The sequence below is a fragment of the Phoenix dactylifera genome, chromosome 1 (assembly GCF_009389715.1).
Source record: "Phoenix dactylifera cultivar Barhee BC4 chromosome 1, palm_55x_up_171113_PBpolish2nd_filt_p, whole genome shotgun sequence".
NCBI lineage: Eukaryota > Viridiplantae > Streptophyta > Magnoliopsida > Arecales > Arecaceae > Phoenix > Phoenix dactylifera.
In genome coordinates, this window is record NC_052392.1 from 33826948 (window position 1) to 33850554 (window position 23607).

The 23607-nt window shown below is 39.2% G+C and overlaps 1 protein-coding gene across 1 annotated transcript; it reads left to right on the forward strand.

The window, feature by feature from the left end:
- The first annotated feature begins 1920 nt into the window (after positions 1 to 1920).
- On the forward strand, positions 1921 to 19204 carry LOC103710950 (probable prolyl 4-hydroxylase 4). The gene is made up of 7 exons (XM_008796884.3): positions 1921 to 2286; positions 2390 to 2447; positions 2528 to 2632; positions 9425 to 9482; positions 17897 to 18072; positions 18272 to 18341; positions 18448 to 19204. The coding sequence occupies exons 1-7, from the start codon at positions 2153 to 2155 to the stop codon at positions 18741 to 18743; spliced, it is 897 nt and encodes a 298-aa protein (XP_008795106.1). The 5' UTR covers positions 1921 to 2152; the 3' UTR covers positions 18744 to 19204.
- The last annotated feature ends 4403 nt before the right edge of the window (positions 19205 to 23607 follow it).

The following is a 23607-nucleotide window of genomic DNA, read 5'->3' on the forward strand; positions in this document are numbered from 1 at the left end:
AATCATTCTACATATTATGAATATTATAGCAATGTTATATAGTGGCCATAACAATCACTATCTATCATTGTTATACCAATTTTCATATTTTTATGAAATGCATACTATAATTTAGACTGAAAAATAGTATAATATCGCATACAAAACATTGATATTAAGCTATGAATGTATAATAAATTGTTATATGTGGTTGTGACCTGCAAACTAGATGTTTATTTGGTGAAAGTCAAAAACCTCTCAACTCCATTTTTCTATCCCCGTGATGACCCAATGTTCTACTAATGGTATAATAGATCTTTGAGATCCGATAAACTTTGAATAGCTATATCTTAACCATGAGTATATAGTTAAATCATGTTGTTATTATACAATACTCTATTATTGGTCGGTTTGGTTTCGGTTTTATGGACACTAACTTTGATCCGTCTGGCATGTCTAAATAGTGTTCTGATGGAGTTGTTCTCAAGTTGTTTTCGTTAAGATAAGGAAGAGAAAAAAATGAAAATTGATGGATATTTGATATTTCTCTTGATTATTATTGTATAAATGGACATTATAGAGATTTCATCAAAGAAAATTGTGGAAGAAATTATTGAAAAACTATGTCTACCCAGCCTGATATATGGACTTGAAGTTGGAATAGTGAATATATCAAAGCTTATGTGGATCTCATATTAAGCAAAGAAGATGAATTAGCTGAAGTTGCCAGGCTCTGGGATGGTTGAAGTAAGGACAAAGATGAATATGAAGAAGAGGCTGCTGCAATAGGAATTAAATGATTAAAAACTAAGTTCAATTTTGGAGTGAAGAAAATCAAATTTGAAGGTAACGTATACCTAAATATTTATACCAAACAGTTTATGCAGCTCAGAAAGATCTACAGACGGATCATGATCACTTAAAGTGGGAATATAATATATTAGAAAGAAGATATATGAATTTAATTTATGAGTATGGACAATTGTAAGAAGAGCTTAACAGGTACAAGAAGCATGATCCATTCGGATGCATTGTCTTCTGTGGGAGAGAATGAACTGTAAGAGAATTTTAGGGGAAATAATTGTGGAGAAAATATAATGTTATATAGATTTTTGGCGTTTTATTATAAAAAGAAATGTATGGTTATATGCTATGTCATTATCTTATATGCCGTTACATTACTTATTTCGTTCATTAATTGTTATTTACTATCTATATCATTTTATATGCAATGCATATTCTAGCTATTATTTCTATCAAGTTTGCTATTGATGGTTGACATGCAACTCAATAGTGATCATCATCCTTTTATTTAGTGATCCACTTGAGTAGATTTCTGGTCCACAAATTTATTTCTGGTGCTGAACACTAACTTTTGGAAGAAAAAAAATGGAATTTAGCTATCATGGGAGTTCCTCCAATTAACTTCCATGGGGTTTCAAGGCATGGAACCAAGTCACAAGTCATTCAGAGGATGCGTGAGGAAAAGATTAGATACGAACTGTGAAAAGATTATTGACAAAAACTACTAATACTTTAATATAAATATTAATATAAATTAAAATATTTTAATAATTAATTGAAACTAATATTATTTCATGAAAAATAGTAAAATTAATAGTATTAATAAACTAACAATACTAATAATATTTAATAAAAGCAATATATTTTAGTAAAAAGTAATGATTTTTTTTTTGCTAATGATACTCTTAAAGGATTAACAATGTTTAATAACAATATATTAATATATTAACAAACTTATATTTTATTAAAAACTAATAAAAGTATTTATTAATAAAATCAATATTTTCTAAATAACTATTTAATTAATAAAAAATAATATTTTAGAAGTAGTATATTTAATTAATAAAAATAATATATATTTTTGATAAAATAATAATATATTCGTGCGACGTTCACCCAAATTCGCACCCTACTGTCCGACCTTTGACAAGTCTGCAATAGAGGGTGGGTGCAAACGGGCTACTGTCGCCTGCCAAGCTTCATCAGCGGGCGACTCCTCTTATGATATTCTAAAAATTTGTCTGCTGCGCGTCTTTCTTCCGATGCTCCACGAAGAAGTTGTGTGTCGACGACGGATCTAGCTTTATTTGACGCTCGTTTTCTCTTCTATTTGATGCACCAAAAATAAAATAAAATAGAATAAAATAAAATGATCCGATCTAGGGTTAGGGTTTCGCTCTTCTTGGCGATCTTCCTCCTCCTTTCTTCCTCGAGTTCCTACTCGGATTCTCCGCGCCCAGTTGTCCACCCCAACAGATCAAAGCAGCTTTCATCGAAACCCAGGTTTTCTTCTTCTTCATCTTCATCTTCAAATCCATCCATTTTCTTTTCTTTTCTTATTTTTTTCTTGCTCTAATTGCTGTTCGGGAGTCTGGAATTTTTGCAGGGCTTTCGTCTACGAAGGATTCCTGACGGACGAAGAATGTGATCATTTGATCTCCATTGTGAGTATTATCTCTCTTCAAGATTCCTCCGATTTGAGTCATTTGGCATTGAGATTGGAGGCAATTGTGATGTTTGTCAGGCGAAATCAGAGCTGAAAAGATCAGCGGTGGCTGATAATTTGTCGGGGAAAAGCAAAGTGAGCAATGTCCGAACGAGCTCTGGGATGTTCATTAGCAAGGGGAAGGTTTGAGTTCTCATGCTCTGCTCATTCTGGTTTCTTGTGATAGGTTGATGTGTATACCTGCTCTGTTCTGGTATAAGCTAAATGCTAGTGGGAAAATTACAGGGTTTAAACTTTAAAGTATCATTTGCTATGCCCTTCTTGGGATGACAAATGATGCAGGCAGAGAGGTGGAGAAACATGTACATGAGAGTTGAGAGTCTCATCTCTTGCCCTGATTTGAACTGTTTTGGTCTGTATTGTTCTGATGTATGCGTGGTTTTGATATGTTGAAGGAAGTCTTTCTTCTTATTTATGTCGAGCAATGGATTTAATGAGCATAACTTGACTATGTATAACACATATAGTAACAAACTAAATCCACGAACTTGTTGGAGTTTTAATTTGAAAAGTTTTATTTTTTTTAAAATGAAACCAACCTTATACCCTAAATTTTAGTTGGTTCAAAAGCTTTATAGCACCTTCCTTTTTTACTCCCACATCGGATATGTGAAAAGAAATCCCCTTGCATAAATAGAAATCTCATCCCATGAGGCCCAAGTCGGGTTTTGAGGGAAGTAGGATGGTGACCATACACGTGCGCTCGGCTCGGCTTGGCCGACCGGCCGTGTGTGTGGCGGTGCTTTTTCGGAACCTCATGTAACCTAAAGTATTCGTTGGATTTGAGTTTTGAAAAGGTTACGGTATTTCCGAAACATCACATAACCTTCTAGTTTGAGACTACTATTCCAAGATAGACTCTATAGGCTCGGGTTGAGCTGGGTTTTGTTGTACTTTGGGTAATCACATTCTTAGGACAGTGTTCTCACACGTCTCAATCCAGGCAAGCTTACTATTAATCTAATTTTACTATTACGTGATAGAGACTCTGCTTCATGCACTTTTTCTTCTACTTTTTCTTCTTTTTTGGGCAACTGAAGGAGTTATTTGGATCAAGCCTCCTAGTGATCATGCTCGTTAGAGGAAGATCAGGCTGAGCTGGGTTTTATTGTATCTTGGAAATGAGATCGCCGCGGACTCGCATGTAGGGGGCAAATCACGTTTTTAGGGTAGTGTTGTCACATGCCTTAATCCAGGCAAGCTTACTATTAATCTAATTTTCAAAAAGTTTTCTATTTATAGATTCTAATTGACTTCATCTTTTTAGTGTAACATAGCAGTTTCTAGGTCAATACTGCCAACAATAATTGTGAAGACTATGGTATCAGGTGTAGTCTTCCTAGGCACTTAATTAGGTATTGTTGATATTGAGCTAATGGAGAACTCGAACTAGTTGCATGCAAGGTTTGTCGTTTTAGTACCGGACCCCGTATCGGTGCCATACTAGCACACTGTCAGTACGGTACGATACAAATTTTTTTGGCATACCGAGTGTTGGTATGCCATCCATATCGGATATTAGTACCGAACCGCCGTACCGCCTTGTACGCCCGGTTCAGGCCGGCACGGCATACCTTGGTTGTATGTGAGTGTGTAATATAAAGTAGCAACTGGGTTAAGATCCATGTGATGGTAATAATTTGTAGATTGACGTATGCTCTTCCAGAGAAATCACCATAGCATGTAATTCATACTACATGTGCTTGGTTCAACCCATAAAGAAGGTAAGTGATTAAATATAGTAATCCCTACATCCTTTAGAATCATTGAGGGAATGGGGCTTAAGCCCACTACTTGGTTACCGACAGTGGATACCCAACTCTGTGATTGGAGATCCCATGAAAGAGGTTCAATGTGGTAGAAACGAAGCTGATTGAGTGATCGTGTCAGTGTACATTTTCAGAGTATATCTCCTCACATCCTTATGATGAGTGCTTGTTTCAATGACAAAGTAAATTGGAAAGGTTTGAGTTATACTCTTAATGAGTCCTAGTTGGAAAATCTGTAGGGTATTAGGTCACAAATAACCTTAGAGGGCTTACCTATGTTAGAATTATCGTAAAGGCTGCGACTAGAGGTTTGGGCTAACCCTAACAAATTCCCATAAAAAAATCAAGATACCAAGCACAAAACCTTTAGTTGGTGCTGACTGTATAAAGAAGACCCAATTAATCCATACTGTCTGTGTGATAAATAGAAGTCTAAATCAAAGGACCTATAGTTCAAGGCCTATTCCATTGTGGTTTCTTCAGATGGATACAATCAAATACTAAGTGAGGTTTAAATCTACAGGACACCTCACCCATTGCATGGTATAAGTTGCCAAGATACTCTTTTTTATGTTTTTCAATCTTTAAATCTTTTGTGGGGATTGTTGGAGTTTTAATTTGAAAAGTTTTATTTTTTTTAAAATAATACCAACCTTATCCCCAAAATTTTAGTTGGTTCAAAAGCTTTAAAACACCTTCCTTTTTTTAGTCCCACATTGGATATGTGAAAGCAAGTCCTCTTGTGTAAATAGAAATTTCATCCCTGGGAGCCTAAGTCGGGCTTTGAGGAAAGTGGGCTAGTGACCACATGCGTGCGCGCTTGGCCCGTCTTGACTGGCCGTGCCTTGTGCATGGCACAGCGAGGCGGGGCGTAGGCGCGTCGCGACATGTACCACGTACGTTTTTTTGCCAGGCGCTTCCTTCCGAAGTGTTACGACATTTCAAAAGCATTCATTAGGTTTCCGAAAGGTCACGGTGTTTTGAAAACATTGCGTAACCTCGGAACCTTAGCGATGCTTCGATCACGCAGACAGTCTATAAATAGGCTCTAGGTCTAGCACCGTGGGACATCCGAAGACCACATCCACTCTCATCTATGTGCTCTCCATTGCAGTTCGAGACTACTATTCCAAGATAGATTCTACCTCCATTTGCACTATTTTCTTCTACTTTTTCTTCTTTGTCTAGGGAATTGAAGGAGTCATTTGGGTCAAGCCTCCCAATGATTGTGCTTGATAGAGGAGGATCGGATTGAGCTGGTTGATGTACTTTGGGAACGAGATCACCACAGACCCGCATATAGGGGCGAATCACGTTCATAGGGCAGTGTTCTCGCATGCCTCAATTGCGGCAAGCTTACTATTAATCTGATTTTCAAAAGTTTTCTAATTATAGATTCTAATTGACTTCATCTTTTCATTGTTGCATAGCAATTTCTAGGTTAATATTGCCAACAAAACTTACATTAGATAAGCTTCAAGCAACAAGTCTTCCATTATGAAGAAGAACATATAGAAACAAGAAGTACATTTCATGACAGCAAAATGGAAAATATATTAAAAATATTCTCTCTTGTCAACCCAGCCATCATTATTAAGCTATACGGATCATTATATGATGCTGTTTATTGCTCCATCTAATCTGATGACCCAAATATCTAGCTGGTAACAGGTAACTGATTGGTGAGTATGTATAATCTCTCCCTACTTGTTACTCGCAAATCCTTTATTGCTCATTGCGGGTGCATCCGTGCATGCTTGTGTTTACTCTTGAGAAAGGGAATCTTGTGACCTTTCTCTCAAATAATTCTTAGGTTGCCTAGTGAACTAGATCTATGATAGGTTAAAGCTAATTTCTTCCACTGTTTCAAGTGTCAGGCTGTGTTAGTTGATATGTTCATTGCCAGGCTAGTACTGTCACTTGGCATGGGTTTTCTTATTAAAATGTTTCAAATTGGCATGGCATGACATTGCGTGGCATTGTGCCAACATAGCATGGCATGACGTGTTGTCATGGCCCCTAGCTAGCATGGCTTATACCTCTAACACTTAAATCCTTGAGTTCGTCACTATTTGATGTCCCTGCTGACATTAGATTCCTATCAAAACCGGAGCAAAGTCCATTTCATGTGGCCTATGTAAGTTGACACTTTCCAAGCACATGAACTGGTTACTTATGCAATTTCCCTATTTATATTTTGTCGCTATGAAGGATGAGGAAAGGAAACAAGGGCATGCATTTGTCTTATCTAAAATAAAATAGATTTTTCTCTGTTGTCATATATCATGTGGTACTGTTTTGGTGAAATCAAATTAAAAATTCTAGGGATGCGATCCCTCCTCGATGAGGATTACATGTAATGCAATGGTAACGTCAGGAGTTAAGGAAAAGAGGAAGGGCTGTAAGGATTTTGGATTTGCTTTATCTTATCTAAAATAAAACCTAATGCAAGATTTTTCTCCATTGTCATATATTATGTGGTACTATTATCGCTAAATCAAATTAAAAATTATGGGGATGTGATCCCTCCTTGATGGGGATTGCGAATAATGCATTGGCGATGTTAGGAGCTAAAAAAAAAAAAAGGGTTTTAAGTATTTTCGTTCTTTCTGTTCCAAAAACCTTGTTATCAGCAGACTGGAACAAAATTTCAAACAATTTATATTTTAGAAAAAGAGGGTATTTAGGGTAAGTCTCTGGAAATCTATTTAGTTATCTATTTACCTTCCTTTCTGGTGGAGAGTGTGATTCTGATGCTTATAGGGACTGCTCTCTAGGGAATTTCAGAATTTCTTGGCAAAAAGAAGGAAGATGAGATAAAAATTTGAGCGCCTTTTTGCTTAATAGGTTTTTAGGGTTCAGGAAGGATCGGTATGGTAATTCTAGGAAGTTGTAAGATAATGCTCCAAAAGATTTTTGGTTTTGTGGATCTGATTTACGCAACATGTCTTCACTGTTTTGGTGTTTGATCCATGGCAGCAGACAAAATAAAGAAAAAGAGGAGGGATAATAGGAAGAAATGTAGAGAATGGCGAAAAGGCTGCTCGATTTTGTCACACCGACCAAAGCATTTGTAGGAGGATAGAAGAAAAATGAGAAATATTTACAAAGTAAAAGAGAAGGAAAGTGATGAGAGAAAGAAAGGATAACAGTGAGCCTAACCTGGCTACATTTTACATTGCCAAATGGCTTCTCTACACTCGATTACTTTGTCCCTATAAATAAAGTACCTGATGAGAATATGTAAAATAGTATAGTCCATCAGGACTCCATACAGATGGAAAGAAACAGAAAAAGAATGGAGCAAATTATCCATTATTTTCTTTCAAATTCTTTTAGAAAAAAATGAGAAATAAAATCTTAAATGCCTGATATTTAATCTCCAGCTAATGGTCCTTTCATTTTCTCATCAAAGACCCTAAAGTCTCTAGTATATTATCAACCTGTTTTTCTGCTGCTAGCAATGTAGCACAAGTCCTTTTAATAGGGCCCTTTCAATGAATTTATGTATATAACCCTCCTACATGGCTGCAATGTGCAGCTTCCATCTCTTCATGTTGTAAAAATACAAACCTTAGGGCTTGTTTGGCTATTCCTATAGGATTGGACTGAAAATGTTATAGGATTCGTGGATTGGGCCGTTCATTCAAGCAACCCTGTATCAACCAAATTTCACCCAGCCCAAATCTTGTGGAAAGGAAAAAATACCTTCATAGGTCCTTTTTTTAATCCTGCACCTGAAAGGCTAAGATCTATGTTGGGCTTAGATAGGCTCGGAGAAAATGCAAGCTATAAGCTAGTAAGCCCAATTCCTCCTGGATTTTCAGCCTAGTCCTGTCGGAATATCCAAACAGGCCTTTGGTTGGAAGTTTGGCCATAGTTTTTTTTCCTCTATCTTCCCTCTTGATGTTCATACTGCTTAATTCATTATAATCACATAAATGTGCTATGTATGGCATGATGTATCAGTTTGTGCTATGTATGGCATACAAGTTAGCAATGAGAATCTAATAATCACTTAACCTTGTTTACCTCATATTTTCCAATCTTTTGATCCTTTAGGACCTCTACATAGCAAAGACAGAATGCAAATCATGTTTCCACCCTGTATTTTACTGTTTATATTAACTTCAATAGGTCTCCTGATTGTAAAGATCTAAAGCCAACAGTATATTGTTGGTTACATTTCTTGGATTTGTTGAAGGTGCCTTGCATTGCCATGGCTTTCCAACCTGAGCTATGTTATGAGCTGGGCTTTTGGGTAGCTTGAATGCAACTCCTGATATAAAATATTTTACTGGTGCATTCTTAACCATCTAAGGTTCTACAGATTTATTATGCTCTCTTTCATGGCATTAGCCTTATTCATGTTCTTGATATGTTTTGTTTTTATAACTTAAGTTCCAATTCTTGGCCTTTCGTGGTTTTTAGAAATAAAAATTCATGGGAAGGTATGCTGAAGAACAGACAGTTAATCTTGGAAAGGCATGAAATATAAAGACAAAACAAAAAGCCGGTGGAAATAAATATGAGTTCTTTTTCTTCTTCTTCTTCTTCTTTGTCATCTTCTTCTTGTTCTGGTGCATAGTTTTGCATAGCTGGGTTATCAGAAATGTTTTACTGTATTTAGACTTTGGACTACCAAAATTATTTTCATTTTTTAGTTTTTGAAGTTTCTACGCGTATTACATAGATGATGCCAGAACCTCTTTGGATTTTTAGATGTTCTAAAGCTCAAGGTTAGCGGGTGTACAATCATGATAAAATACAGGCTTATTCAATACAAAGAGGGGAAGAGAAACGACAGATATTTGAAGAATATGGAAATGAAAATTGCACAGACAACTCTGCTATTGCTATCTTGTCAAGTTGTTTGTGAAAAAATGACATTGATGTCATCTTATAATCCTCCACATGAAAATTTGCTTCATAATAGTGCTACATCTGGTTGCTGTTGAAGTGAGCAAAAGGTATTGATAATGGTGATGGAGTATGCCTGGCCTATAAGTTTCTGCTGCAAATTTTATTATCTTCTCCTTTCTTTTGGAACCCAATTTTGCCTTTGGCTGTCATAATGTTTGGGGAATATTTTCTTCTAGCAGATTATGCACTGTACTTCCAAGCATGTAACCAAAACTTTCTGCAGGACCCAATTATAGATGGTATAGAGGACAAGATTGCAGCTTGGACATTTCTTCCAAAAGGTGAACTGTCTAACTAAATTTCAAATTTTAACATTTGGCTTTACTTCAAAGCATGTGAAAATTAAAATGGTTTAAAGTTTTAGTTGTCCATAACATTAAATTCAGAATTAGCTTGCCATTTGTCTGTATGTATTCTGATGGATCTTGTACTGGGGAGATATTACATTATTGCTTTTGAGAAGTGAAATGCCAAAACAAGCATGTCTGTCCTCTAAATATTTTGTGAGAATACATTACTTGTTTGGGCCACACCGAACAAGCTTGACATGGTATGAGTCTATACATGAATACATGTCGACCCATCTTCACAGATGCCAAGTCATACATGTCATCAATTATTTTTTACGACATACTAGGCTCAACTCATTTCTTCTTGCACTTATATCCTATTTCAAAAAGTCCATGTACCTTTACAAATTAAATGGTCCATGAGAATAAAGTATAAAGGTCCATGAGAATATTGGTTTCCTATACATTTAACTTGTATCCATGCCAGGACATAAAACATTGAATCGTTTTAAAAATCTTTGAGCAGCAGTTGGGTTGCTAGGGGCCGCCCCAATAACCAAATCACTAGGCAGGCACCGGGAAGTCAACTTGGCCCAATAATAAAAAAAGGAGAAACCTAAAAGAATAATTATAAGTCAACAAATGAGACATGACATATCCAATAAAATGTAGTCAGTCAATGACAAGTATCTGCTTTGCAACACTTCAAACATTGTGCAATCTATCAAAGCATGGCGACCTCGATGACCAACGCTGCCATCTTTTAAAATAGTGATGGATCATACAATTGTTACTACAATATATGCTATGATGTGGAACAATATCATGTGATATACAATATGGCTGGTATATCATACATCCTTTTTATTATGCCAGTACTACCTTGTTATTTTATGTATCTTATGACCCAATACAATACTTGTTACAACTCAAGCCTTTACCCAATAAAGCTAGTACTCAGTCCATTTTTGCACTCTTTAATTGAACAAGGATCTGTCTTTTGATATGAAGTATGACAAAACATGCTGGAGAATATTTATGGCTAAGTGGCATACGTACTAAATGTCTTGACAATATGTTTTCAATGGTCCGTACCCTTTTTAGACTTCCATATTCTCTAGTCAATGGATGTTTTGTTCGATAAAATATTGTAGCCAATCCTTTATTGATGGGAAGTATGTCATGCCATCCTATTGGGAGGATATTCTTAATTTCTTGATGAGTCCTTTATACTATAGGGATATACAAAATACCTTGGATTAAGGTATGCAAAAACTGTATTGGGTGCCAAGGATGGCCGAACCAGATGGTTTGGGACATACGAAACTAGACCAGTTGAGGACTGGCATGCTTTAGGCTAATTGTTTGATACAATTCGGTGATAATTGATAAATGGTCCGCCCCTCGCTAATTATTCGATTCCCCCCTCCCACCACAACCCCCGTTCTCTCTCCTGCGCTTGCGATGGTCTGAGAGCGGCAAGTCCCTCCCTCCCTCCATCCCTCCCTCTCACTCAATTTAGGGTTACAGTTTTCCTCAGCCCTCACCCTCCCTCCCTCCCTCCCTCTCACTTGCTCGGGTTAGGGTTAGGGTTCCTTCAGCCCTCCCCCTCCCTCCCTCCAACCCCCACCCCCACCCCCACCCCCACCCCCTATGGCCACTTGCGATGGTATGAGAACGATGAGTCCCTTCCTCTCTCCCTCTCCTTCTCTATCTCTCTCGCACAGGTTAGGGTTAGGGTTTTCCTTGGCCCTCCCCCTTCCTCACTTCCTCCCTCTCTCTCTCTCTCTCGTTGGCTTGCTCAGGTTAGGGTTAGGGTTCCCTCGGCCCTCCCCTTTCATCTCTCCCCCTCCCCCTCTCTCTTCCTCCCTCTGCCTCTCTAGCTCTTCCCGTTTTGATAGGCCCTAAAATGGCATGGTACGGACCCATACCGTGTTGAACTAGTCGCCAACCAACACGTCCTCCAGTATTGATTCGACGAACCTTGTCGGGAGCTATAGTGGTTAGGAATTGGGTTGGTACTTTACTGCACCATACAAACACATAGTATGCTAGTAAGGTGTTGTTTCCATATTTATAGAGAGAAATAGAGAAGAGGGGGGTAGGGAGGGAGGTTGGTAGGGTGTACCCAGGGTGATGGAGGACATGGTGGATGGGCCGATGAAGGCAATTGGCAGGAGAGATTGATGTCATGCTATTAAGGGAGATCGAATAGAGAGAGAGAGAAGAAAAGTGAAATCCCAATCCCTAACCCTAACTCCTCGTCTATCCATCATCGCCATCACCATCAAAGAGAGAGAGAGAGAGATTGTGAGGGCCTAGTGAGGCTTTAGAATTTCATGTAAGCAACTAGGTGTGGTCAATGAGTGACCAAAGGCTTGTTGTTCTTTGAAAAATGAGTTACCGTCCTTAACTGGCTCTTGTCACGCCCCGAATTCGGATCATGACACAGTCGTGCTATTACAACCTTATGCATACAATAGCACGAAGCCACTTAAAATTTTATAACAAAATGAACAATATTATTCACAAATGTCATAACATGATTCATCAGAAGGGAACGGTACAGAGCTTCTAAAATTTTTAGCATTGCATATTCAATTTTTCCAAACTCTGGAGTATGTCAAGCTCCTTGCTCTTAGCAAACCTATTTATCTGTAAAAAAATGGATAAAGTGATATGAGCTATACGACTCAGTAAGTAAGCATGCACAATCGTACCAGATCAAGCATAATGTACTTCATGCCAGTGCATTAATTTAAAAAATTAACACTTATAACAAAGTAAACATTTTGTATAGCATATATTCGAATCAGCCATAAAACAGTGGATGCCCAATCATACAAGTTCATAAATATGGATATGCATCTTATAAAATTTTTGCCATTATTCATGCTTTGAAATCCATACTCTCAAATGATAGTGCAGCTATGGCCGCTCTTATTCCCACAGCAAGGCCTTTACCAACTATTATTCTCCATTGGTAGGGTCTATACCAAGTTACTATTATCCACCGGCGGAGTTTGTATGCCGAGTTACTCTTACCCACTAAGGGGGGTCATATGCCGAGTTTCTATTACCCCTGGATGGGGGTCGTATGCCGAGTTACTGTTACCCACTAGCGGGGGTCGCATGCCGAGTTACTATCATTCACTGGCGAGGGTCTTACATAACAATCTGAGAGTTCTTAAAACATATCATGTTTTTCATAAATCTTTAGAAGTACATTGAAAATTGAATAATGGCATCATAATATGCAAAAATTCATGATCATGTTGCAAACTTCATTTTTTCATGCATCTTTCTACATCATCATAAATCATGTGTACATAATATAGTAATCATGATAAATGTCATTTATCCAAAATCATGCAACACTTGCTACACATGCTTGATGCTAATTTTAAAAAATATAGCAGTAATATACAATTTTATATTCAATTAATTTCATGTATTTGAAAATAATAAGATTGTGTCAGGATCATTTACCTCAATTTGCTCCCAAAGTTCTAGGTTCAGATGATAATTCTCTAATACCTAGCAATATCATCAAATTATTTGTTACTTGCACATTCAATTTCTATTTATTTACACTCTTGACTTAATTAAAATTATTTACAGCCCATCCATAGGACTCATTTTCATTTTCAGGCTCATAGCTTGATTCAATTTCTGGTTCAGGTCTGATTCAATTTCTGATTCAGGCCTGATTCAGCCCCTGGTTCAGTTCTATTCCAACTTCTGGGGTCTGATTCAGCTTCTGGTTCAGGTCTAATTCAGCTTTTAGTTCAAGTCTAATTCTGTAACTATTGGGCCCAGACGGGCCAATCTGGACCATAGTCGGCAGCCCATCTGGAGACCCAAAATTTGGTATCTTCGGAAAGGAGGAGGAGCCTTGCATCCGAGGCGGTTACAACCACCTGACAGCCACGATCGCGACCATTTCCTCCCCTCCTTCCAAGAGAGGGCTATAAAAGCCTGATGGGTTTCTTCACCGAGGCTTCGTCTCTTCTCACTGCCTTTTCCTTCCTCTCTTTCTTCTAGCGCTAGCAGAGCTCCCCGAAAACCGTCGTCGAGTCACCGGAGGAAGCGCCCGCAGCTCCTTCTCGGAGCTAAGTGAGTCCCTAATCCTCTACTAATTCTGTTATGCCTTAGTACTGTCTCGATCTATTTGGTTTATGAGATCAAAGCAGAAAAATAAAGAAATGAAAAGAAGAAAATAAAAGGAAGAGGAGGAAAGGAAGGGGAAGAACTTACCTAGGGTCCTCGACTGCAGATCTGGCATGGTGTGCTCGGCGCAGTCGTTGACGATCGGTGGCTTTTCCCCACTCCTTGGTCGCAGCGAAGCCCGATCGCGGCCGTGGTTGCAGCCGTGGCTGCGGGGATCTTCCTACTCACCATAGTGGGAATGGAGTAGGAGCCATCAGCCCTGCTGTAGGCACCGCCGGCCCTCGGTCGGAGCTGCGGCAGGCCGAAGGCCTTTCCTCTCGGTGGGGGGGCTCCGAGCCCCATCTTTCCTATTGGAGGAGGAGAAGGAAGGCTGAAGATGGGGAAGAAGAGGGGTTGCAGTTGCACCGGCGGCGGCGGTGGCTCGAGATCGGGGTAGCTAAAGGCTTCAGAGAGGAGATCGGGGCCCCCTCCGAGCGCTCCGATGAGCCCTCCTTGCTTCACGGGAGAAGAGGAGTAATGGAGGTGAAGCAAGGAGAAGTTTCGGGAAGGAAGAAGAGAAGAGAAGAGAAGAGAAGAAAAAGAAAAGAAAAAGAAAAAGAAAGGAGGAGAAGCTTCAAAAAGGAAGAAGAATAAAAAATAAATAAAATAAATAAATAATAGAAATAAATTAAAATACATAAATAAATGGTAAATGAATAAGTAGAGGAAGAAGGCTGACGGCTTTATGGCCCATGGCATTTGAGGAACTTGGGCTAAATAGGCCCAAGCTTTAATGGGATGGTTTATAAAAGATCTGAGCTATATGGGCCAGAATCTGGTAATCGATTTAAAGGGGCCTAGACTAAAGGGTTGTGTAGTATTGGGCTCGGATTGGGTTTTAGCTGAGTCAGTGTCTTTCTTAAATTAACTAAAACTAAGGAGGGCCTTGTAGATTAGAACAAAGCATAGGCAAAACCATTTCTAGCCCGTAATTGGGCCACAAGCCTAATTGTAAACCAACTGTTTACGTCACTGGGCCTGAATAAAAGAACCCTGTAATTGGGCCTAAATTAGAAGTTAAATCAGGCCTGAACCAGAAGTCGAAATTGGATCAGACCTGAACCATAAATTGGGTCAGACTTGAATCAGAAATTGGGTCAAATCTGGACCATAAATTAGATTAGACTTGAACCAGAAGTTGAATCAAGTCTGAATCAGAAATTGAATCTGTCACGCCTCGAATCCGGATCATGACACAACCGTGCTATTGAAACCTTATGCATACAATAACACACAATCACTTAAAATTTCATAATAATGAACAATTTTATTCACAAATGTCATAACACGATTCATCAAAAAGGAAAGGTACAGAGCTTCTAAAATTTTTAGCATGCATATTCAATTTTCCCAAACCCTGGAGTATGTCAAGCTCCTTGCTCATAGCAAACCTACTTATCTGTAAAAAATGGATAAAGTGGTGTGAGCTATACAGCTCAGTAAGTAACCATGCACAATCTTACCAGATCAAGCATAATGTACTTCATGCCAATGCATTAATTTAAGAAATTAACACTTATAACAAAGTAAGCATTTCGTATATATGCTATACAAAACAGGCTAGAAATGGTTCTACCTATGTTTTATTCTAATCTACAAGGCCCTATTTAGTTTCAGTTAATTTAAGGAAGACCTTGACTCGGCCCAAACCCAATCTGAGCCTAATACTACACAACCCTTTAGTCTAGGCCCCTTTAAATCAATTACCAGATTCTGGCCCATATAGCTCAAATCTGGTTTAAACCATCCCATCAGAGCTTTGTGCCTATTTAACCCAAGTTCCTCGGATGCCATGGCCCATAAAGCCTTCAGCCTTCTTCCTCTATTTATTCATTTACCATTTATTTATGTATTTTATTTTATTTCTATTATTTATTTATTATCTTTTCTTCTTCTACTCCTTTTTTTCTTTTCTTCTTCCTTTTCGAAGCTTCTCCTCTCTTTTTCTTTTCTTTTCCTTCTCTCTCTCTTCTTCTTCTTCTTCCTTCCCAAAACTTCTTCTCCTTGCTTCACCTCCATTTCTCCTCTTCTCTCGTGAAGCAAGGAGGGATCGTCGGAGCGCTTGGGAGGGGCCCCGATCTCCTCTCTGGAGCATTCGGCTACCCCGATCTCGAGCTGCAGCCGCCGCCGTTGCGACTGCAGCCCCCCCCTCTTCCCCATCTTTGGCCTCCCTTCTCCTTCTTCGGTGGGAAAGATGGGGGCTCGGAGCCCCCCCCCCCCCCCACTGAGAGGAAAGGCCTCCGGCCCACTGCAACTCCGACCGCGGGCCGGCAGTGCCTTTAGCGAGGCCGATGGCTCCTCCATTCCCACTGTGGTGGGTAGAAGATCCCCGCAGCCACGGCTGCGGTCAGGCTTCGCCACGACCAAAGAGTGGGGAAAAGCCACCGGTCGTCGACGGCTGCGGCCGAGCACACCGCTCCGGATCTGCGGCCGAGGGCCCCAGGTAAGCTCTTTCCTTTCCTCTTCCTTTTATTTTCTTCTTTATATTTCTTTATTTTTCTGCTTTGATCTCATAACCCCCAATAGATCGGGATGGTAGTAAGGCATAATAGAATTAGTAGAGGATTAGGGACTCACCTGGCTCCGAGAAGGAGCTGTGGGCGCTTCCTCCGGCAACTCGACAGCGGTTTCCGGGGAGCTCTGCTACTACTGGAAGAAAGAGAGGAAGGAAAAGGCAGTGAGAAGAGACAAAACCTCGGTGAAGAAACGCATTGGGCTTTTATAGCTCTCTCCCAGGGAAGGAGGGGAGGAAATGGTCGCAATCGTGGCTGTCAGGCGGTTATAACCGCCTCGGATGCAAGGCTCCTCCTCCTTCCCGAAGATATCAAATTTTGGGTCTCCAGATGGGCCGCCGACTATGGTCCAGGTCTTCCCATCTGGGCCCAATAGTTACAGCTCTCACTTATAATTGGACTTTCAAGTGCAACCAATCATTATACTTTGAACGATGAGCAAATCTCTTTGAACTGTTAAACAAGCCAAGAGATCTACATTAAACCTTCAAGGAACACTTGGATATCTACTGCCTTTTGTATCTGACTTAGATGCATCTTAAGGTGAGTAGTGCCTCCTTTGAAGTTCGACAAGTAAAATTTCCACCTTTTCTTCTGGATCCTGGCATCTTGATACAATGAACTTAGTTCCATACCTTGATGTTGGATCTTTTTCCTAATTCTATGAGAAAACAGGTAAATAGAATTGCAAATACAGTCAATTAAACTATGTGAAAGCCCTTATAGTTGATCTGGTAGTGCTCAATAACATCTATGCATCCAAGGAACTTCTCCCAATAAAATACAATCAATTAAATTTTCGACGCCTCCTTATGCAACTTCTCCCTATGTCCTAAGACTAAATCAAATTGGCGTTGGCCCTCCTTCATTCCCTTGGAGCATTCCTTTGTCTGCTGATGTGTTTCAATCGCTTGGTTGACAAGTGCTTTGGTGTCATCCAAATCATCGCAAATCTCTGATAAAATATTCATGCCACATAATCACTGGCTCTTATACCAGTTGGTACATGCCTAATTGAAATAGGACACTGACATAGAAAAAGATAATGAAAATGGTTCACTTCGAGGGGAACCAACCCTCCTATGTATCCTTTTCATGGGGGATCAATCCTCCTATTTCTCCAAAAGGACACTCTTAATCTAAATTCTCTTTCACTCGTTAAGATGAATATTTCTAGTTTACAACAGTAACCACCGTTTGATAACCATCATCACCACCATAGGATGCTAAACCATAAACCATCCAAAGTAACTATCCTAAACCACTAATACAGAAATGATTACCTGATTAACAATTTTTTCTGAAAACTAATATTTTTTTAAAAAAAACAGTATCTTTTAACACGTGAGCATGTGATAATGAAATCCTAAATATCAGACCGATAAGATCTTCCAATGTCAAAGTAGCCCCTAAATCAGTAAGATGATCAAGCATGGAAAATGGATATCTTCTACCATTTTTGGAATTGCTATGGCTTGTGTCTGTCATTTGATCGGTGGCTATGCATCAGCCAGGCTATAATCGTGCATTTATTCATATGGACGTAATATAGGCTTCTAGCTGTGTGCTCCTTTCCCACTTGGAAATACATGTTTTTGTAAGCGAAGATCATTGGTTATAGTTTAATTCTATACTTGGTTTTTGAGGCATTGATTTGTTAATTGATGGTTCCATGTTATTCAGAAAATGGCGAGGACATACAAGTCTTAAGATATGAACATGGGGAGAAGTATGATCCCCACTATGATTACTTCTCTGACAAGGTCAATATTGCTCATGGTGGTCATCGTATTGCCACTGTACTTATGTATCTTTCTGATGTGGCTAAAGGGGGTGAAACTGTGTTTCCCAGGGCTGAGGTTAGTTTCACTATTTCCTTCATTTAAGCAATAAGTTTCAGAATATTCCTAGATGTGTTTGTATATCTATTGCTTCAGCTGATTTAGAAGAAAATTGATCATGCATTTGTTTATTTATTTTTCACTTTTAAATCCTATTTCTGCTATTTAAATTAACCCCAAAATAGTGTAATGAAATGAAATTTTTGGATGATACTAGAAGTCCCAACAGCGTGGACAGCATGCAGAGGATGATGATTTGTCAGACTGTGGTAGGCAAGGAATTGCAGGTGAACCTACAGTATACCATATTATCATTCATTTATGGTGATCCTTTTTCACTTTTCTCTCTGTTATAGACTACATTTAATGTTTCCATTTTATTTGACATTTCAGTAAAACCACGGAAAGGGAACGCCCTTCTTTTCTTCAGTCTTCACCCAGATGCTACTACAGATGAGATCAGTCTCCATGCAGGATGTCCTGTGATAGATGGTGAGAAATGGTCTGCAACAAAATGGATTCATGTTGACTCCTTTGACAAGATTGTGGGAAGCCAAAGCAATTGCACAGATGAGAATGAAAGTTGTCAGAGGTGGGCTGCCCTTGGAGAATGTACAAGGAATCCAGAGTATATGGTGGGAACTGCAGGGTTGCCAGGTTACTGCAGGAGGAGCTGTAATGTGTGTTAGCAACACATTTCCTTTCTGCTTAGAAGCCTTTATGAGTTTCCCTATGAATTATGCTCTCGGTCCTTCATTGTAAGCTGCCATTTATTATCTTCTTCCAGATATATTCAATCCTGCCTCAGTGGATTGCCATTATCATACAAGACGAGTCTCCTCTATATTTAACTATTTACTAAATCCCCCTATTTTGTGATGATAAGTTTACTTACAAGCATGGGAGCTCAGGTGTTTTGAGTTTAGCAAATGGAGATGAGTTCACACACTTTCTGATAGCATAGTATTTCAGGTCTTCTTGTCATGTATCATTTGAAAGTCAGGATTTGATTTATACATCAGGTTATTTAGTGGTGGACGTTATAATGATCATTGGTTATGTTTGTTGCATTATCTTATTTGTTTCATGTGTTATTGTACGTACAGTCACATAATTAATGCTTTCTACTGTGGTAACACCTGCTTAATGATATATTTTTCAAGAATTTTGCTTTCTAATTTATGCATTTGTTTTGTAGTTACTGAACTGTGCATTCTAATTTCTTTTTCACATTTTCTCTTGTTGGTTGTGTTTCCTATTCAAAATTTAATCAAATAAAGGAATTTCTTATGTATTGCATGCCCTGGCTCTAATTTCCCTGCATCAGGTTACTTTTGCTTATGTGATTATAATAGTAGAATTATGACTGTATTGTAGGCCAGTAGGTTAAAGACAATCCTGCAATGTGTCTTGCTTGTATTTTCAATCCACAGGGCAATTAAAGCCTATTTTTTAAGCCCAAGAAATGATGCACTCTCCATCATGTTGGAGGGCCTAGATTCTGATGGTTCTTCTGCTGGAGCTTGGTAAGACTAATTATATAGTATAACTAGTAGTTATATGCATTGTATGTGTATATGAAAATTTATCATGTTAATGTGCCCTCCTTTTATGCCATTTTTTAGTATTAGATATTAGAGAGAATATTATATTATTTTATAATTGCTAGTCTACTAATTTTAGTTCTGAATTTCGGAAATTCATTCAAAAAATATTTTTTTGCAAAATATCTATGAACTGTTTTCTTGATGTCCTCACTCCATAATATCAATCCCAAATCCCGTCGTCACTTATCCTTCCTAATTTAAATATTCAATTTTCTTTTCTTTTTTCTTTTTTTTTTGTGGCAAGACTCATGATCCATCAATTCTTTTTCTATGGTAATATCATGTCGCCCTTGATAATCTGCTAAGCTTTCTTCAACAAATTACTTTATAATTAGCATTCTTTTTTGAAATTTGAAATTGAGGCAAAAGAAAGGCTGAATTGATCAGCTAAGCCCGCAAATGGGTTGAAATGTACCTGTTTCTCAACCTAGTTAGGCACAACTCAATCCAATTTTTCAGAGGTTATATGTGGATGAAGGTAAACTACTTGGAAAATTCATTTTTCTTCGAATATCTGGTTGTTCATTTTCTTGTTTCATTGGAGAACTAATAAATTTGAAAAACTTGTAACTTGTTTTTTTGGAAAAAATTTCCATTTTGATGGAAAAATCTTAGTTTCTTTTTCCTCTTCCATGGTTTTTGTTGCAACCAAATATACCATTAGAGCCATAAAATGATATTCGAAAAGCATGCAATTCAATTTTTTTTCATTTTTCCAACTGAACTTGTTTGAAACAGATGTTTGTGTATAGCCAGGATTAAAACAGATCGGATGCTGCATAATCTGACATGGCCCAGTCCAACTCGAGCTGATCAACCCAAAGATGGATGACTTTTAAATCTCCAACTCCCTCTTTCAGTCACTTTTTTTTTTTTTTTTTTTTTTTTTGGTGCACTACGACGGATAATTTATACAACACGTATATGAATACACCCAATAAAATCAAAAAACAAAATATCACGGAACTCTCGAGGCAGCTCCTCATCTCTTGTCCACACAGTATTGCCGGCGTGATTAGCTATGTGGGTGACCATCCAATCTGCAACTCCATTGGCTTCTCTAAATACATGCTTAGCTAGGACAATACCTCCATCCTTTATCATCATCCAGATATCATGAAGTAATGGATGGTCACTGGCAGCAATCCTTGGACCTCCTGGAGCTAACTGATAACTGTGGCCGAGTCATCCTTCAAGATGACTGATCTAGCTGATAGCATACACTGAGCATGCAGAAAACCTGCCCAGGCCGCCCTCAGCTCTGCACCGAAAATCGTGCAGTCGAATAACTGACAGCCTTTCGCAGCCACAACCCTGGAGTTTGGGTCTCTGATGACGAACCCCGCTCCACCTATTGAGCCTCCGTTCAGTACGGATCCATCGAAATTGACCTTGAGGAAGATAGGGGGTGGGGGCTCCTAGGTGACGAATACCGTGCGGGATGCTGCTGAGGCAGAATGGGAACTCCAGATGTCTCGAGCTGTCAAAGGCCTGTCTAAGAAGGACGCATACTTAATCTCTGCCACCTGCACCTGGGCGCTCTCCACCACGAGCCTTGGTGGCATGCTATGCTCGCCGAAAGTTCGCGCATTCTTTGCCAGCCAGATCTTGTATGTTGTGCAAGACGCTTTAATCGCCTCCTGGCGTGCGAGAAAGTTATCCGACCATCGACGGATGGTCCCTAAGAACTAGTCCCTTTGGGATCAACCCTCCCGCAACAACCCGGCCCAATGCCATGTCTCCCTCGCCCATGTGCACAAGAATAACACATGGTCCACCATCTCAGTAACCCCGCACTTTGAGAGAATACTCAAGCCTCATTCGCTAAGTACTGCTCTCATTGGAAGCCAGTTTCAGACCACCTTCTATAAGAATAGTGCAACCCTCGGGTGAAGGCCCATGCGCTATATCCAATCACACTTCGACCCCCGCTCTTGCTCCCTCCGGAGCACCCGGGCAAGCGCCCCCACCCTGACTCCCGTCATGCTCGAGGTGCTCTACACCCGAATATCCGGACCCGCACATCCTGGTATCGGGAGGGACCGAACCCCCTTGACAAGGTGTGTACCGAAAATATGACCTACCCTAGCCTCATTCCAAGCTGCTCTACCGGGGTCGAGGAGGTCGCATACCTGCAGTCCCTCCACTGCGTCGATGTTAATTTTCATCTTCAGGTTTATGTGGTTGAGTAATAAGTTCTTTTTTTCTTTTCCTTTGCCCCTTTTTTTTGACTAAAGGCTGGGTTATGATGAAAGTGTATCTTTGTCAATGATATTAGTAATAGAAATCCATATCAAAACCCCTTTTTAGTTCTTTTCATTTTTTGCTGCATGATCTAATGGTATGTAGTTAGCCAATGAGTTGAGACCGCACGTTAAAAACGGCCTTCAAGAAAACTAGGTGATTGCAGCCTTTGTCTTGATCACCCGCGAGCCACCACTCGACCACCACCCCATCCCCCAACCTTCTATCTCTCTTCCTAATCTGTGCCTCTTCTCCTCTCTCCAAAAACATATGACGAAGCTGTTAAAATATTTTAGGGATCGCATGATAATCTATATCACCTATAATATTTTCCATTATTAGTGAGATCCTATACCAATATATATTATTTTTCATATATGGAGTCTGTACACGAGTATATATAACTCTTGAGATGTACTGAATATGAAGCAATAGAGAAATAAAATTACTTTGCTTTCTCTCTCTCCTTTTCTTTTGTTTTTCTTTTCTCTAAATATTTCAACATAGTATTGAGCCACCAATTATGTAACTTGCTGCCATCATCTCTTCTACTTTTATTATCGTCGTCGTCGTCGTCGTTCGCAGATCTATTTCTCTTGTCTTGCTTTTTTTTTTTAGGGGGGGGGGGGGGGGGGGGGTGGCGAGGCTCCAACCTCAGCATCTTTCAAAACCCCCCTCTTCAAATCTAAGAGAAACCTGGCATTTTCTTTTTCTTCATCTTTATTGCAATCGGGAAGAGATGTCGGCTTTGGTGCTTTTGTTTACGAGCATCATCGAGCTACGGTTGTCTTCTCTCTGAGATCTGTCCTCGCTACAACTATTATCTTCTTTGTTTCTTCTCGCTACCACATCATTAGGCAAGTCAATCAGCCATATCGACAGACATGTCAATCTATCATGTTAGAGAGACAAATTTGTCTGCCATATCGGTTTTTAAATTGTTATATCAACTCCTAACATACTATATCAGCTTTTGAGCTAATAGTATCATTTTGAGTTTGAGGGATGATGTTAGAATAATTTTAGGGATCACGTAACAATCTGCATCACTCATAAATATTTTTCTTTATTAGCGTGATTCTGTGTCAACCTATATTAGTTTTCTTTGTTAGCATAATCTTGTTAGAGTAATTTTAAGGATCGTATGATAACCTGTATCACCTATAATATTTTCCATTGATAGTGAGATCCTATATCAGTTTATATTATTTTCTATGTATGGAGTCTGTACACGAGTATATATAACCTCTGAAATGTACCGAATATGAAGTAAAAGAAATAAAATTAGCTCTCAGTCTCTCTCTTTGTTTTTCTCTCTATACTCCAAATATTTCAACAAGTGGGATGTATTTCTTTTGAGCTAACGAGCACTACGTTGGCTATGGTTTTGACCTCTGCCCAAGGGGGTGGAGAGCAGTGAGAGGGTGGACAATTGGTGGTGAGCACGGGAGTTATTCGTGGTGATGGAGGCCGAGGTGGGAATAGATTGTTCTTAAGGGATGGGGATCTTTTGATTTGGCATGATGTTTGCCATGGAGATCTCGGATTCACAGGTTATAGGGAGGGGAATCTGTTGCTGGACAAAATCAGGCATTAGAATATTGGAGGCCTAATTTTAGACCCGTTAAGCATAAGATCCAGCATGCTTCCAATGGAGCTTTGGGATAACAAGAAGATAACCAGATTAGCTTCTTTTGCTGGT

Excerpts from the sequence above, each read along its gene's own strand:
- LOC103710950 (XM_008796884.3), top strand. The coding sequence starts at position 2,153 with ATGATCCGATCTAGGGTTAGGGTTTCGCTCTTCTTGGCGATCTTCCTC. Across the intron at positions 2,287-2,389 it reads CAGCTTTCATCGAAACCCAG|GGCTTTCGTCTACGAAGGAT; the intron begins GTTTTCTTCTTC and ends GAATTTTTGCAG. Across the intron at positions 2,633-9,424 it reads TGTTCATTAGCAAGGGGAAG|GACCCAATTATAGATGGTAT; the intron begins GTTTGAGTTCTC and ends AACTTTCTGCAG.